The sequence below is a fragment of the Meles meles genome, chromosome 4 (assembly GCF_922984935.1).
Source record: "Meles meles chromosome 4, mMelMel3.1 paternal haplotype, whole genome shotgun sequence".
Taxonomy (NCBI): Eukaryota; Metazoa; Chordata; class Mammalia; order Carnivora; family Mustelidae; genus Meles; species Meles meles.
Window position 1 is genome coordinate 109,596,912 of NC_060069.1, and position 18,641 is coordinate 109,615,552.

At 36.9% G+C, this 18,641-nt stretch overlaps 1 protein-coding gene across 4 annotated transcripts in view; it reads left to right on the plus strand.

The window, feature by feature from the left end:
* The window catches only part of CBLB (Cbl proto-oncogene B), a 222,857-nt gene that overhangs the window by 182,665 nt on the left and 21,551 nt on the right, over positions 1 to 18,641 (plus strand). For all 4 annotated transcript variants that reach the window (XR_006818015.1, XM_046002091.1, XM_046002092.1 and 1 more), the window contains exons 14-18: positions 804 to 950; positions 4,199 to 4,296; positions 4,412 to 4,543; positions 7,104 to 7,244; positions 15,301 to 15,420. Coding sequence is in view for 3 of the 4 variants with exons in the window: in XM_046002091.1 (XP_045858047.1) it covers positions 804 to 950; positions 4,199 to 4,296; positions 4,412 to 4,543; positions 7,104 to 7,244; positions 15,301 to 15,420 (638 nt within the window). In the remaining variant the exon portion in view is untranslated. The remainder of the gene's footprint in view (positions 1 to 803; positions 951 to 4,198; positions 4,297 to 4,411; positions 4,544 to 7,103; positions 7,245 to 15,300; positions 15,421 to 18,641) is intronic.

Sequence of the window (18,641 nt, forward strand, 5' to 3'; positions counted from 1 at the left end):
AACTGTGAAAATCAGCCAGGTTTTGTTTCCTTGTTTGGCTTTATTTTTTTTTTTTATTTACTCTCATGGATGAGTAAAATACTTGAAAATTTCTTTCGGTATTAGGTGATTGTTGTACTCATCTTCATTCTTTTTTATTTAGCCAGAGAATCGAAGCCATAAAAATAATGTACTATACCTCAAAGACTTAATAAGTTTGCTTATTATCTACTTCTAATTGTTCCAATCATTTTTAGTTCTTAGTAGTTCTTGGGGAAAAAAATTAACAATTTGAATTGTACTTGAACTTCACAGGAGAAGGAATTCATTTAATTGAACTGGATTTTTTTTTTCAGCTTATAGGTAATATTCACAAGAGACAGAAAGTTTGACCTTTCTATAAAGACTTTATTAATATATAAAACTACCATGTGTATATATTTATTATCTTAATTTACCCATTTAAGTTAAATTGGAACAAAATGTTAATATTTTAATAGCTTTGGTTTAGATAATTTTATACATTCTCTTTTAACTTCAAGACCTTTTTATTTAATTTGACAGGATACTAGTTTTTCTTACTGTGCCATTTAAAATTATAAGTATGAAAATTCTTTTATTTCATCAATAGAATCTTAACAAAAGATTGAAAAATCCTTTTCATCTATATTTAGTAGAAGAACAGTCCTTCTGATGTTAGCCTGTAATTGAAAAATGAATACAAGTGACAAAATGGCTCCTTTGATTTGATTATATCACATCTGACTTGCCTGTTCTGAATTGTTATGCTTAAAGTAGACTGGATTTTTTTCCCTCTCTGGTAGGTGTACTGGCCCGTTAGCAAATTCCCTTTCAGAGAAAACCAGAGACCCAGTAGAGGAAGATGATGATGAATACAAGATTCCTTCATCCCATCCTGTTTCCCTGAATTCACAACCATCTCATTGCCATAACGTAAAACCTCCTCCTCGGTAAGCATATGGGCAGCATTTTATTACCTCATACCTGCATAAGCATTATCATGTGTGGTTTTTGTTTTTAAGCAGCTGAATCACATGTATTTAATAAAAAACCCTTGATTTCTTGGTCAAAGCCTCTTCTTCCTATATACGATTTTCTGCATTATTTTCAGAGAGTACTAAAAGATGCAGATTTCTCATTATTCAGAAATTCATTTAGCTAAATTAATTGGCTAGTAAATCTAACGGAACATTTTGTTGCCCTTCTCTCACCCTGCCCCCCAAAAACAAGTCATAGCCTAATAAAGCTTTGTTGTATATTACCTATTGTGGTGATTAATTCATCAATTTTCAATACACTATTTTCAGTGCATTTTATCAGTTCTAAGCACATATCTCATGAAGAAAATCAGTGCTCGGACACCAAAGTATTACCGAACCTTCCTTAGAATTTTCTTCATGATATAAAGACTAGTATATATTCATTTCCCTTCTAGATAGGCTACCTACTTCTACTCATCAGATCTTAAAGTAAAAAGAAGAAAAAAACACTAAAAGTATTTCTCTTAGCTATTTTTTTTAAATCAGAAACTATTTTACTTTTCCTTAGATTGAATAAGATTGTGAGGGATAGTGTCTTTTTTCTTCTTCTTGTCAGTTGTTTGTTCTCCTCATAACAGAGACATCCTTGGTCTTTGAAGAGGCAGCTCCACTGAGTTATATAACAGTTATTAAAAATGGGTGGCATATATTGAAATATTAGTATGTACTCAAGTAGAGGGATGATTCTTCCCTTACGTAATTGATTTAGTAATCTGTAATCTCAAGTATTTTTCTTTTCTCTCATCTGATTTACATGAGGTACTCAGTAAGTCAAATCCCAGTTTTAAAACTTTATTTGTGAGTTCACTGCCTTTGTGAGACGGAATCCCTGGAGTGATGCTTGGCACACAGCGTAGGGGTGAACGGTGGCTGGTGGCCTAGCCTTCCTGCCTTCCAGCAGCTCTTGATTGAGGATAGAACTGCCCAGCACTTCGGCCATCTCTATGTGCTATTTCCTTTTCAAGGTCAAGTCAATCAGTGGAAAGCATTTTATGAGTGAAGTGTTTCCTTCTTTACAGATGAAAGATCCAAAAAATGTTTTAGTGTCTTTCTTTGAGTATCACGTGGAGGTGAAAATGCAATACTTGGAAAAGAGGAGCAAATCTTCATTTTCACCAGAGAGCTGTCTACATGAGTGATCCTGGTTAGAATTATCAACACTCTGCAGTATTCTTCACCAGAATTACTAACATTCTGCATCTAGGGCTTCATATTTCAAAATAAGAGAACCAAAGCATTTCTTGCTCATCAGTGGTGTCTAAGACATTTGTTGATAAAACGGTATCATTGAGAAGATAAATAACTGAGAGGCAATTTGTTATATCAGAAGAACCAAATGTCTACTACTCTTACTAGAGAGGGAAGTTATTCCTTCATATCAAATACAAATTGTCACAATTTTTAGAAAAATGGATAGTAATTTTTAAAGACTGAAATTAGATGAGCTTTTTTGGTTTCCTTGGGATTTCATTTTTTTTTTTCCATTGCTGAAGAAGTGAGAGGTATAATTTAAATGCTTTAAATTTTAATTGTCAGATCATATTGGATGAGATTTTTGGTGGCAGGCTTCCCAAATCCTGAAAATAAATTTGAATTATGACCACCATTACTATCTTCCTATTGTTACAGAGAAGTAATAAATGTTGATAATCCCTAAACTTAATTGGAATGGATTTTTTATCTAATTTGTTCTCGAAAGCCGATGGATGAAGTAACTTCTTATGTCCTCCACAGAGCACTCGTTAAGCTTAAACGTTTCCTTTCCCAATACATTTTTCCCCCTTTGGAACATCAGAAGAAATAAATTGTCAATATGTGGAAAAAGTTAAACAGTAGATGAATAATTCAATTCAGTTTCAGTAAAAATCCATCATTATTATGAAAATTCAATACATGATAACTATTTTAAAATGAACCATCTCTGGCCCCTGAAACAGACGTGGCCACCAGAGAGAATGGAAATGAATTTCAGATGAAGCGCTCTTGCAGTAACTATTTAAATGTCCACTAGCTCCTCGATTATGTATGTACTTTTACTATGCCCCAAGAATTCAGAGTAAACCAGAGTAAAGGAAAATACAAACTCTGTTTCCTATAGCTTTTTGTGAACAGAATAACTTGGTGAGCAGAGTTCATTGTTACACAGCTATCTTCTAAAGACAAAATGTGCTTTGTACATTCTCTTCCTGCTATCTTCTAATACCCCAGTTTTGTCCATTATGCATATGGTAGGATTCGAATATATTAATACAAACAACAAAAATACTTTTTTAGTAACTATTATCCTTTGCAGACAAACAGATTAAAATGTTTGTTGTGTACCCAAGGCCTTTGCCCAAGTCTTTTCTCTACAGCTATCCGAAGTGCTGGGAGTTTCGGTCATAGCAGTAGTGAAATTCTAACATAGACTCTAGGTCTTCGAATATGCCTATCAGAATTTTAATGAAATTTCAGAACATTTAATAATTCTTTGATGGGCTCTAGTTTATTATATAAGGAAAGCTTAAATTACAGAAATACTATGTTACATACCATCAACAAATAAGTCATTGGGACTATTACATATTTATTTTTGCCTTACTACATGTTTTTCTGCAAAAACTTGACAAGGTATCATTGAACTTTTCCAAATATATGTTAATTTTCACAGATTTGTTTAGCTTATCAGTAATTTTTGTGGCCTTTGTAATTCTTGATTTCACTTTTAAAAAAGATTGTCTTCCATAAGATATTTACTTCTTCTTTGTAAAAATAGTTAAATAAGAATAAGAATACTTCTAATTATTCTTTTAAGAATAAGAACACTTTTGGGGCACCTGGGTGGCTCAGTGGGTTAAAGCCTCTGCCTTCGGCTTAGGTCATGGTCTCAGGGTCCTGGGATCGAGCCCCGCGTCGGGCTCTCTGCTCAAGCGGGGAGCCTGCTTCCTCCTCTCTCTCTCTGCCTGCGCCTCTCTGCCTACTTGTGAGCTCTGTCTGTCAGATAAATAAATAAAATCTTTTAAAAAAAAAGAATAAAAACACTTTTTCCAAAAAAGGAAATTGTTTATTTTCAAGCTTTAGCACATGAGCAGGATTCCTAGTTCCTATCACCCCTCCAAATTACTTTTCAAAAGAAAGTAGTTTTCCTTATGATTTTTGTCCTTTGATCTCTGCCTTAGGTCTTGTGATAACGGTCACTGTATATTGAATGGAACCCATGGTACATCTTCAGAGATGAAGAAATCAAACATCCCTGAATTAGGCATATATTTAAAGGGTATGTATAAAACGTATTCGCTTTGTGTTCTGCATCTTAATGGTCAGAATTTAAAGGCAAAATTCCATGCCATTGTCGTTCTGAAAATACATTGAGATTTTGTGTTATCCTCTAGGAGATGGTTTTGATTCAGCCTCCGATCCAGTGCCATTGCCGCCTGCCCGGCCTCCAACTCGGGACAACCCAAAGCATGGTTCTTCACTCAACAGGACGCCCTCTGATTATGATCTTCTCATCCCTCCATTAGGTTGAAACCTTTAAAACAATTTCCAAACAAGCCACCCTGCCTCTTCTTTCAGTCAATACATGAATTATCAGATCGCAGTGTAACACAGACTTACAAGGTTATGAATTTGTCTGAATGAGAATGGCTTCTCTAGGTAGTGGTGGCTCTCAGGTTCATTCCATTTACAGGATTGAAGCAGTGGTGAACAGGGCTGGCCGTCAGTCTGCATTTTATCAAGTCCTCTCTTCACGTACTAAATGCAGTCTAAAAAACCTGTGGGAGCATCCTTCCTTCCCCTGAGCCCTTGTGTTCTAGTAGACCTGAAGTGTTCATCTGAGACTTTCTTTAAGTACAGTTCTTAATGAATGTGTACTTACTCTTTCTTTCAGCATAACATGGCCCCTTTCCACTGACTTAGCTAATTACTTTATGAGAAATTAAATATTCTATCGTAAAGAACTGAGAGATACGTTCTGTCTTATAATCACTGCAATTACACATACAGAGAATCTCCGTCTCTTTGAATTTTGATAAAAAGTGTGTGTGTGCATGTGTGAAGGTACGCATGTATGTAAAAGCTGGCTGGTGCTGGTATCTGTGTTTATTAAATCTAGGTAGGAAGCTTCTCACCCTGTTTCTAGAGGAAGATAGAATCTCCGCACACCTTCAGGCTTCACAGTAACAAGTCACCATAACATAATGTCTGATGAAGGTCCATCTATAAGGTTCTCTGAATCGATTGCTAGACACCCAGAACTGTCAAATGACCCTTTTGATGTTTTCCTGACACCATCACCTCGTGTTTCTAGTTGCATAATTGCAGTGTCTTTGGCTCCTGCGCTTTCCGTACTCAGTGCTTCGTTCTCACCTACGTCAATTACAGGCAACTGCTAACTTCTTTGCCTTTGGGGGTGTTTGTTTTTTTTCCTCCCTCCCACTTCTTCCTGCGTCCTGGTTTTTGACCTGTTACCCACGTCTAAATGACCTAGATCAGCATTGTCCAGTGGAACTTTATGTGGTGATGTAAAGAACCTGTACATTCGCCCGCACGACTGTGGCTGGAACTGAATTTTAATTTGAAGGAAGCAGCTACGGTGACTACCGTATCAGACAATGCAGATCAGTGCTCCAGCCTGGCTTTGTAACTCAGCCTTCCTCTCGCTCTTCACGCACATGTCATGCTTTATTTATACTCTTTATGCTATTCCCTCTGTCTGGAAGACACCGTCCTTGCATTTAGTGAGTAAATGTTTTTGAGCCTCTGATAGCCAGGCCTCTCTGTTCTTGCAACACCTGGCTGAATACCGCTTTCTACTTTTCCTGTCCCCCTGACAATGCAGAGCTCTCTCTGTGAGACCTGAGGCACTCTCACCTGTGAATCATACCTCTTTGTGAGTTTTTCTTAGATCTTCTTGTGGAATCTAAGCTCCTTGCATCAGGGCCTTGCGATTTTGATCTTCACATGTGGAGCATGTGCCTAGCATGGTACCTGACATTCAGGGGCTGAAAAAAAAGATTTGGGTGAATAAGATAATGAGTGCAACAGATAGCTGAAGGTTGGAAGGATAGCAAAGCTCTCTTCCCCCCTCCCCACACGTTCAAATATTTTAAGTTAGGAAAAGACTTATGATCATTAGAGAAAATACTTTGACTATGTTTTGTAAGGCAAGTTGGATGAATGATAAAAACTATTTTTCTATAAAATATACCTTTGGCTTAAGTCAATAAATTGAAATACATGAATTTTTATACTGGAATATGTAGGTGTTTGCTTATACCCTGTTTTATTCACAGAGTATTTGAGATTACTTACAAAAATACATACATTGCAGTTTTATTGTTTTAAAGAATTGAGATAGGGGAAAATATGAGTAGAATAGTAAGATGTGGCAAGGGAAAATAAGTAGACATAAAAGCATGCTACAATATTCTGTAGTTACTAAAGCTGGGAAATATGCAAATATAAGTAGTTTGGGGACCACAGAAGAGAGTTCTATATTTAACTGTTCCTCTTTAGAGATATCTGATAAATAGAAAAATACATTCCTCTACTATAGGTACATTTTCTGTATTTTGACAATGAAATATATGGAACATTAGTCTAAATGAATTAAAATCCTGAAGAATAAACTTTAAAAGATAATCTATTCTGTGACATTAAATTTCTTGTGCACAGTGTGATTTTCTAGTAAGAGGCTGTGAACTCTTACTGTTACATAAAAAGTTCTGTTTTGATGGTATGACCTATAATAACTTTTAGTTCAAACTTCCTGTCTTAACATGACGAAGGTTACAAGTAGATAATAAGCTCTTTCATAACCTACAGTGGTGCTTTTTACCAGAAAGGCCTGGGAGTTTGAAAAGCTCACACATGTACATGTGTGTTTGTGTGCCTGTGTTTCTCTTCAGACACTCCCAGAAAATAAGCAGCTTTCGTTCTCAAAGTTGGTAAACTGCGAGATAAACCCTGCAGGTGAAGTTCTTTATGAGCAGCAAGAGAAAATCAATCATTCCTTTGGCCCGATGCTGTGTTTTCATTAATGAAGTTCTGCTGTTGATATTGACCTTTCTTCAAATGCAGGTGAAGATGCTTTTGATACCCTCCCCCCATCCCTCCCACCTCCCCCACCTCCCGCAAGGCACAGCCTCATCGAACACTCAAAACCTCCTGGCTCCAACAGCCGACCATCCTCAGGACAGGACCTTTTCCTTCTTCCTTCAGGTAAGAGGGGAAGAGCCAAAGAAAACTTCACCTAAAGCAAGAATATTTCTAGGATCATACTGTCAAATAAACATCAGTAATGTACCAGTTTCTAACTCTCTAGCAGGAAAATCTGGGTAGAGAAAACCAGCAGTTGTGTGGCTTTGCTTGTCAATTGGTTGATTTAATGCAAAGGATTACAAAAATGTCAGAAGCAGTAGGAGTCATAGATGCTGTAGAACTCGTCCAATCCAGATCACATCCTTGTGCCGCAGAAGGCATCCCTGAGACCCGACAGGGCTCCATGGTTGGGCGAGTAGTGATGAGGACAGAATTTAGATTCTCCCGATCCTGAGTGTGGTGTTTTTTTCCAAGTAAGTTTTAATTTTACTGGCTATGGCTTCGGGTCATAATTGTATTCAAAAAGATAATGTTTTGGTAAATTGCATTATTACAACATCAGTAGATAAGTTTTTCTGAAATATCTACATTTTATTGTTACCATTGTTATTAATATCTTAATGCAAATTATTGTTTTCCATGGAAAAAATTAAAACTAACTTTTTTTTTAGCCTTTAAAGTGAGGAATAGAAATAAAAACAAAGAGACTTATCATAAACCATCCGCTCCACTAGTCAGAACTGTCAGGAAAAAATAATCAGTTACACTGAATCTGCTGATATTAACTATTCTGATCTGTTATGTTGGTGAGACTATGATCTGCGCTCAGAAACCTTTGTCTCAATTTGGTTTGGATAAACATGGGGTAAAAATTTTCTTTTTTAAGAATTACCTTACATTTTTATATTAAATAAATCTGAAAATTTTTTATAAATGCTCAGTTTGACCTTGGGCTGCCTTTGTGTCTCAGTGAAAACTGGGAAACATAGCCATTATCATTAACCTTTAGTATTCATGTTCCTAGATTTTTTTTCCATTCAGTTTGATAACTTAGAAGATTTGAGGTGATTTATGGATGAGAAACACAAATTATACACCTATAACTTGGAATAGGTAGCTTCAGCTTCTAAAAGAGATTCATTTTTTAAGAAATAATTTTGAATTTAGTTTTTCATCAGTAAATATTGATTGAATTGTCCTCTGTGTCACACGCCTTGCTCCCCTCCTGGCATCCATGAATTCACTGGATACTACTAATCAAAGAGTGAGGGCCATACCCCTTATAATCCAAGGAGAAAGCATGGTAACTTTTAGGCTCCTAGGAGTGCCAGGGTGGCTCAGTTGGTTTAGCATCTGCCTCTATTCAGGTTATGATCCCGGAGTCCTGGGATCGAGTCTCCTATCATATCTTGTATCTCAGGCCCCCTGCTCAGTGGGGAGTCTGCTTCTCCCTCTGACCCTCCTCCCTCTCCTAGGCTCTCTCTTTCTCAGGTAAATAAATAAAATCTTACCCCCCCCCCAAAAAAACCACAACTATTGGGCTCCTATTCATTCTTATAAATACCAATAACATTTGCTATCTTTTTCACTTATTCAAATCTTTGTTTCCTACATGGATTTTAACATTAAAAAAAAAAAAGTCATTCTAAACCTTAGTTAACCTTTCCCAAGGCTAACTTCTGTCTAAGTCTCTGGTCAGATTCCTACAAGGTACCTATCGCCTTTTATTTATGTGATTTAAGCCCCATTAAATAAAAACCAATGTAGTGCCTTCTTTTAAAATTAAGTCAAGCTTTCCAGGAGTTGAAAGAGAACATTTTACACAAATACACACATTTACCTGTTTTTAATCAAAAGAGTTAATTGTAAAATGTTTTAGTTATAATTTTATTTTTTATTGTGCTTTGCATTAAAAAAACTTCATAAAAATCCTGTTGATATTACTAAAAAAAAATTACAAAATGAAAATACCTCATTTATTAGATAAAGTTGTATGTATAAACCATTTTATTTCATATAGCAGTTGCTTGTTTTGTTTTTACTTGGCTGCAGGCAGCTCAGCAACAGTCATCCTTGACTTAAAATGTGAGGCTTTTATGGGGCCAAGGCATTGTCATTGGGACCTGCTGACCGTCTCTTGACCTCCTTTTGTACATGTGGGGAGTCTAATTCCATTCTCCATAATGTTGACATCTCTTGATAATAAATACTTCTAAGAAAAAAAGATAGTAGCTTCTTTTCTTCTTCCAGCCTTTCTTATCATTATCGTGACAAACTTCTAGTCTGTTGCCAGATCGTATATGAGATCCATTGAGACAATTGCTTTTCTTTTTTTAAGATTTTATTTATTTATTTATTTATTTATTTGTCAAGAGAGCGAGGGAGAGCACACAAGCAGGCAGAGTGGCAGGCAAAGGCAGAGAGAGAAGCAGGCTCCCTGCTGAGCAAGGAGCCTGATAGAGGGCTCCATCCCAGGACCCTGGGATCATGACCTGAGCTGAAGACAGCAGCCTCACGGACTGAGCCATCCAGGCATTACAGGGCAACTGCTTTTAATCAATTCTATTTATATTTTATTAAAGCATAATTAACATACAGTGTTACACTGTTTCAGGTGTACAACATATTGATTCAGTAATTCTATATGCTACTCAGTGTTGCCCAAAATAAATGTAGTCACCTCTCTCACCATACAGTGTTGTTGTAGTATTATTGACTCTACTCCCTATGCTGTACTTTTGAGTCTCCATGATTTATTTTATACCTGGAAGTTTGTACTCTTTTAATCTCCTTGAACCACATATGTTAGATCTCCTCCTTTTCAAAGAACTATTTTAATTCTTACATAATAATACAACATGAAGGTTTCTTTTGACCCATAAATATTTAAGTATCATTTTGCAAACGATTTACTACATTATGCATCTAAAGTAGAAGATTTGTGGCCTTTCTTCACTCTTATTTCAGTGGACTTCATTAAAGAACACTCTATAAATGATAAATGAAAGTTTGACTCGCTAGTTGTAGAGCCATAAAGGGGAAGTAGAGGGGATCGCTATATTAAAGGCAACTGAATGAGTTTTGTACAGCTGTTGCTTTCCCTGTTGTTCAGTCGGGAAGATTTTAGTCTAGTATAATGGTAAACCTCTACTGGGCATGTTTGAGATTTTGATTTCCTTAATGAAATAATTGTCCCTACAGAAGATAGATGTTTCAAAAAAAAAAAATTGCTCCTCTCGGTGTTGTGTTAAACCCCGATCAAACCTCCCTCTTTATTCCCAGCATTTAGTGCCCTGCACACTTGAGTCAGGTTCACCTTTCCAGCCTTCTAAGCCCACTGACTTCTGTGTAGCAACAGTTTTCAAACTGCAGGGTCCTGTGTTTCTGCGAAGGAGCCTGAGGACTCCTGCAGGACGATGGGGGCAAGCAAAGCAGGGACACGGCTCTGATGCTTCTTTTAGCTGTTTTCTGTTTTCAGCCTGCATGCGAGATTTCTTTCAGCAAATAGTCATGCCCACTGCTGTGCCTGAGCATCTATTCCGGATGGGCTAGTCCTATCCTAACAAAACCTGAAGAATCTTCAAAAAAAGGCTTTATCCTTTGCTAGCATATCTGTGCTTTTGTTCAGACTACAAAATGGCACTTCTTTTGTGCCAGTGGGTTGAAAGCGGCCCCCGTCCTTCCCCCTTATGCCAGGGCCAGTGCTCCAGGAACAAAGCCAAGGCTGTATTACAGTCTGCTCATTCCCATAACTGCATGTCTTTGTGCAGTGCACAAAATACACAACATATCCAGCAGCCCTCATTGAACCTTGCTTCCGCTATTTTTCTAACCTGGAATCTCTTTTGAATTCCTTATCCAGTCTTCAAGTCACAATTCAACTCGAAAAGCTAAAACATTTGACTTGATTACAGTTAAATGAATATTTTCCAGTTCCATCCAGAAATGCAGTGTCATAAGTAAATTAGGATATTTAGGTCATTACTAAGAGTTACTGAAGAGGATTTGGGTGGTTGTGTTAACTCTGACCTTTATGAACCACCATCACCATGTGGCTACCAAGGGAGCTCCTGCCATTTGAATGTTGCACTCAGAGTTCAGACCTGAGGAGGAGTGAGGTGAGGTCCAGTGCTCAGCTGGCATGGAGACCGCTGTGGTGAAATGTTGAAGGACTGACGGGCTAGAGCAGCGGTGGGTTCTGATTGTAGTCTGCAGACCAGTCCCATCAGTGTCACCAGGGCATTTACCTAAGATTACAATTCTTAAGCTCCACAGAGCACTTACTGAATCAGAAATTCTGGGAGTAGGGCCCTGCAATCTTCACACAAGCCTTCTGGGGGACCGTGAGGTCTCCATTTTGAGAAATACTGAGTTGAGGTGTTCATGGTGGAGGGCAGCCGGGGTGGTAAAGGGAATTTATACCTGACTGCAGAAAGCACACTGGATTGGGGCGCCTGGGTGGCTCAGTGGGTTAAGCCGCTGCCTTCAGCTCAGGTCATGATCTCAGGGTCCTGGGATCGAGTCCCGCATCGGGCTCTCTGCTCAGCAGGGAGCCTGCTTCCTCCTCTCTCTCTGCCTGCCTCTCTATCTACTTGTGATCTCTCTGTCAAAAAAAAAAAAAACACAAAAAACGCTTACTGGATTAAAAGAACTGCCGTGCTTAATGAGCAAGACGACCTTGGAGATATATATATGGGGATTGTCTCTAGGTACAGTATCTGTGAAGGAAGGGCTAGATTTCCTCTGTGTTTCCTCTGAAGGGCAGACCAGTGAGAAGGATGATTAAGAATAAAAATGTCATTGTAATTTCCTAAAGTAAAAATTCTTAAACAGTTTTTTAAAGAATTATTGTGTCAGAGGAGTGGTGAGTTCTCTAACACTGGAGGATTCAATCAGCGGGCGGATCACTACCTAGTAGGGATTTTATGAATGCAAGTTAAAGAGTGAGGGCCACAGAGAGGAAGGAATTTTGTTTCACCTAAATACTCTTCAGACCCCTCCAACAATTAGATCCTGCTTTAATTTTTTTTTTTTTTAAATTTGGAGGATAACAGATAAATCTTCCAGATGGTTTTTAGACAGCCCTGCAGGAAAGATGCCGCTGTTTTAACTGTCCAATTTTATTTGCCTCTTTTTCTACACCTGAGTAAATATTTGGGAAGTGTTTCAGATAATTGGAAAAAAAAAAAGGAATTAAGAAAAACATTCCATAGTGCCACCTCCTATAACCATTTGATAGGCTTCCTTCTTACACAGCATAATTTCAATCAATACATATTTTCCCACTTCTTTTATAGTGAGCAAACTTTCCTCCAAGTCTTTCCTTAGATTTTTATAATCTCTAAACTAAGTATTAAAATTTCAATTTAGCATTACCATACTGTAAATCACAGGCAATAGTACTTTACTTTTTAGAACAGATTAATCCCATCATGTTTATTCACTCATTTCTCGAACATTTATTACTATGTAAATGGTGCATTGGCCATGGTATTTTCAATTTGTATGTTTTAATTCTAACTGTGGATATAACATTTTACTTTAATTAGTTTTTGAAGAACTTATTTTTAAAAACTTGATTGCTTTTCAGATTTTCTTTATCAGGAGACAGTGGTTATTTTACTGTTTGTAGTAATTGGGTTGTGTATCTTTTCCCATCGAAGCATGAATACTTTCAACTTTACAACTTGCCCTAGAAGCCCAGTATGCCCTATACCTGACCAGTAGCAAACTTAGCATGAAGGAAGACACATATGGTAGTGAGACAGAACTGAACTAAGTATTTTGCTATTTATGGTAATATTTTTAGTGTACCTAGTGACTTTTAAAGTAAAATAGTTTAATGGAGCAATATCCTACAACTATATATTTTGTAGTCTATTTATGACCCTGCAGTATATGTGGAATCTAATGTTTAGTCTTAAATGCACGATTAGTAACAGCATAAGTATATTTGACAAACCTTTAAATTTACCCCTAAAAATTTTTTTTTAAAGTGTATTATTGTAATAGGCAATCTTTCCTCAGACCTAATGTTATATCAGTGATGCTTAAAATGTACAATAATGGAGGGTAGGTTTTATTGAATATTCAAATCTAAATCTTTGGGAAATTTCTAAACTTGGGCAGAAATCGCCATACCTAGTTCCAAATACTTTACTCTTCCAAATCAAAAGATTAACATTTGTTGCATGGGATTTGATTTATCTTCTCATTGCTTCCTAAAATGTTTCAGCAAAATTAATGAGGCTGAACCATTGACTTTTCAAATTCCAAAAGCGCAAAATCTAACACTAATTTTAAGCTTGAATTTAATGAAAGCAAGTTAAGTAACCTTACGTAGGTCAGAAAGTCTCCAGCAAACCTATGGATAATTATTGGACTCAAAATGGGGAAAGTAATAATCAAAGACTTCAACTCTTGACTTGGGCTATCTAGTTAAAAATTAGTATAAATATATGTTCATTTTCTTCTTAAATAATCAAATTCTTATGTATTCTTAATGATAAACTTCAAGGGATGTTAAAACAATGAAATAGGGGCGCCTGGGTGGCTCAGTGGGTTAAGCCTCTGCCTTCAGCTCAGGTCATGATCTCAGGGTCCTGGGAGTCCCGCATCAGGCTCTCAGCAGGGAGCCTGCTTTCCCCTCTCTCTGCCTGCTTCTCTGCCTACTTGTGATCTCTCTCTCTCTGTCAAATAAATAAATAAAATTTTTAAAAAAATGAAATATAATTGGATCCTTGATAGTTACAATCTTAATCTTATGTTAGCAATTCAGATTTCACTGACTTTGAATTTATGAAAAATATAAATTGGTTTTGGTTTATTTTGATAGTTAAAAGCAAATATTTATAAATGTTTCGGCTACTTGCCAAGCAGTGTGCTCAGTACTCTGTGTCAGGGGATATAATTCAAACATGATGAGTAACATAACACTCCTTCTTACTATACCTCCGGCGATACTGGCAGACATAAAATAAAGTAATATGAGAGAAGAAAACAGAGGAGCCAGAGATAGAAGTGATGGCTAAATAAATTACCAGTGAACCAGACATTGCAGAGGTGATATGTATGTACTCAGAAATGAAACCAGTTCTGTGGATTTAAATCCATAGACTACTAATTTTAAACCAGTTAGATTTATTGTCCTAACAATTTACTATGGTACCACTGACAAAATTTATTTTTCTGCCTTCGGTTCCAGTTAATAAACGTCATTAAAAGTAACAAAATAATTTTTAATTTGTATATAAGTTATAATTTGCACTATTACAGAAGCCCCCACTCTGATTACCAAGGTGGTTAAAAATATCACTTTTTACTGTATATGCAAAGCTTAATGTTTTAGTATATGTGCTGCCGAAGCGAGCACGCAAAGCTTAATGTTACTAATAGCACAATTTTTAACAATTGAGTCTACTCTCCAGTGACCCAGTTAAAAATGACTTTTAGCATAAGAAGCCCAATGTAGTAGTAGTATAAAAGACACTTTATATATACAGGAGATTTCACACACATGGATTCATTTAATCCTCACAAATCCCAAATGTCAGGTTCATTTTACAGATTATGCCTAACACTTGGAGATTAACTGATTTGATAATGACTCTTACAGGCAAAATTCAAAACCTTAAATTTGCAAGTTTCCTTTAAAAAAAAAAAAGATTATTTTAGAGAGAGAAAGAGAGAGTAAAGAGCAGGAGGAAGGCTAGAGGGAGAAGCAGACTCCCCACTGAGTAGGGAGCCAGACCCAGGGCTGTGTCCCAGAACCCTTGAGGCTTCATGCAAGGACCCCAGGATCCTGACCTGAGCTGAATGCAGACGCTTATCCAACTGAGCCACCCAGGCGCCCCTACTTTGCAACACTTTCTATTCATAGTACAGGACAGAATGGAACAGAAAATAAGAATTCAAAGCAGCTTTTATCACCAAGAATTTTATAATTAAGATCTGAAAAATATATAATTAGTACTTCGTATTGTCTAGGAATAAATGGGAAGAGTCTATCTGAGCAAGTAATGAATAAGTTAGAAAATAGGATTAGAAGATGTTTAATATCAGTCATGAAATTCTTGTTCTAATTTATTTTCAAAACCTTTACTCTTTCTAGAATGTTTTTCTTCACCCACTTCGTAGAGATAATCATTTTAATTTGAAAATTATCTTTACTTTTAAGATCCCTTTTTTGATCCAGCAAGTGGCCAAGTTCCTTTGCCTCCTGCTAGGAGATTACCAGGTGAAAATGTCAAATCCAACAGAACATCGCAGGACTATGATCAGCTTCCTTCCTCTTCAGGTGAGTTGGCTAATAATAGTAATAATGCTTCCTTAATGTTCATATAGTGCTCTTTGCTTTTCAGAGCACCTTTTTACCTTTTTATTCATTATATAATTTAACAAGCCCTGCCAGCCTAAAAAAAGTATTTTTATCACTTTACAATTTGCTTATAAAGCTTGTATGATGAGAGGAATGCCTACAAAACTGCCTCATGAAATAGGAAAAAGATACTTCATATTTTCTTTGTTCACTCAGTAAAGCACATATTCTGATTCAGAATCTATTCATTCTCTGCCTTTTGTTTTGCCTTACCAGATAGAAGTGGGAAAAATCTCTTTGTGCATCAAAATGCTTCATTCTCTTATTTTTTGACTCAAGGAAGAAATCTCTAGAATTACTATCAGCACCAAACTATTAATTTTCAAAGGGCTGTGCCATAGTGCTCCACTGGCCACTATTAAGTAGAATGGGGGAAGAGGAGGTTCCATTTTCGTAAATACCGGTCCTGCTCCTGGCCATTGATACTGAAATGCTGTTGCTGTGCTTCTTGGGGAGGCCTTCCCCTGCACCGTATCTCAGATGGTTCCCTAGACCTTACGCAGTCATTTTCTGTATGGATCTTGTGCTTTTTCTTCAGCACAACTGTCACTACCCAATGCCATTCGTTTGCTTGATTTATTATTTGTCTGTCTTCTTTGCTAGAATATTAATGCTTTGAAGATAGGAGTCTTGCTTGCTTCACTGCTATGTCCCCGTATGTTCACAAGAGTGCCCAGTGCGTGACTGTTGCATAGGTGGATAGCTGGGGAGTGGATGGGTAGAAGGAAAGGAGAGTAGCAGATGTATGTGTTATGCTGAACACACAGTGTTCTTTGTTGAAGTACCGTTGACAAAGGTTACATTAGTTTCAGGTGTACAACATAGTGATTTGATGACTCCATGCCTTATGGTATGCTGACCATACCTGCCCTCTGTCACCATTCAGTGCCCTTACAATACCACTGACGATATTCCCTGTTATACCTGTTATCTTTGTGACTTACTGATTCCATAACTGGAAGCCACACACCTTTACCAGTTTTGCCTTTCCCCCTACACCCCTCCCCTCTAGAAACCATCAGTTTGTTCTCTGTGGGTCTGTTTCTGCTTTTAGGGTTTTTTTGTTCATTTGCTTTTCTTGTAGATTCCTCATATAAGTGAAATCAGATACATCTGTCTTTTTCTGACTTATTTCACTTAGCAAAATAGTGTTTAAGTCCACCCATGTTGTCACAAATGGCAAGATAGCATTCTTTTTTATGGCTTTATGGCTGAGAAATATTCTGTGTATATACACACAGACACACATGCATGCACACACACACACACACACACACACACACACACACACACACAATTTACCCATTCATTGATCAGTGGACACTTGTGTTGCTTCCAGACCTGGGCTGTTATAGATAATGCTGCTGCAAAAAACAGGGGTGCATTTTTAATTTAGTACTTTTGTTTTCTTTGGGCAAATAACAGTAGTGGAATTACTGGATCATATGGTACTTCTATTTTTAACCTCCAGACTGTTTTCCCCAATGGCTGTACCAGTTTACATTCCCACCAACTGTACTGGAGGGCTTCTTTTTGCACATCCTCACCAACACTTGTTCTTTCTCTTTTTGATTCTAGCCATTCTGACTGGTGCAAGGTGATCTCATTGTGGTTTTGACTTGTATTTCCCTGGCAGTTAGTGACGTTGCGCATTTTTTCATGTGTCTGTTGCCCATCTCTACGTCTTCTTTGAAAAAATGCACTCAGGTCCTCTGCCTCTTGTGGGTTATCTGGGGGGAGGGGTGTTGAGTTGTAGAAGTTCTTATATATTTGGAACATTAACCTCTAATAAAATATATCATTTGCAAATAGTTTCTCCCATTCAGTATGTTAACTTTTGGGGGGTTTTTTGATGGTTTCTTCCATGGTGCAAAAGCTTTTTGTTTCAGTGTAGTCCCATTTATTTGAGGAGACCTAGCTAGAAAAATGTTGCTAGGCTGATGTCAGAGAAATTACTGCCTAAGTTTTCTAGGAGTTTTATTCATAAGTTTTATGAATATATAAATAATGAGTTTTATTAAAACATAATGAGTTTTATTCATGGTTTCAGGTCTCACAGTTAGGTCTTTAATCCATTTTGAGTTTCTTTTTGTGTATCATGTAAGAAAATGGTTCAGTTTCATTCTTTTGCAGCTGTCCAGTTTTCCCAACACCATTTTTTTAAAGAGACTCTGTTTTTCACATTGTATATTCTTGCCTGTGTTGCAGATTAATTGACCATATAACCACGGCTTTACTTCTGGGCTCTCAATTCTGTTCCATTGACCTTTGTGTCTAATTTTGTGCCACTACCATAGTGTTTTGATTACTGCAGCTTTGTAGTACATCTTTAATCTAGGATTGTGATACCTCCAGTTACATTTTTCTTTTTCAGGATCGCTTTGGCTATTTGCGGTCTTTTGTGGTTCCATACACATTTTAGTACTATCTCTTCTAGTTCTGTGAAAAATGCTTTATGTATTTTGATAGAGATTGCATTGAATCTGTAGATTGCTTTTGGTAGTATGAGATTTTAATTCTACCAGTCCATGAGCATGAAATACTTTTCCATTTGCTTGTATCATCTTTAGTTTCTTTCACCAGTGTCGTGTGGTTTTCAAAGTACACATTTTTCACTTCTTCCTTGGTTAAGTTTATTCCTAGATACTTTGTTCTTTTTGGTGCAGTTGTAAATGAGATTTTCTTACTTTCTCTCTCTGCTACTTCATTATTAGTATATAGAAATGCAACTGATTTCTGTGGATTAATTTTGTATTCTGCGATTCTACTGAATTCACTTATTCTAGCAGTTTCTTGGTAGAATCTTTAGGGTTTTCTGTACATGGTATCATGTCATCTGCAAATAGTGACCGTTTTTCTCTGATTGCTGTGACTAAGACTACGTTGAATAAAAGTGGCAAGAGTGGACATCCTTGTCTTCCTCTTGGTATTAGGGGAAAAGCTCAGTTTTTCACTGTTGTGTATGATGTTAGCTGAGTATTCTTCACAAATGGCCTTTATTATGTTGAGATATGTTCCCTTTAACCCCATTTTGTTGAGTTTTTGTCCTGAGCAGATGCTGAATCTTGTCCAATGCTTTTTTCTGTATCTGTTAAGATTTTTATCCTGTTCTGTTGTGGTATATCATGCTGATTGATTTG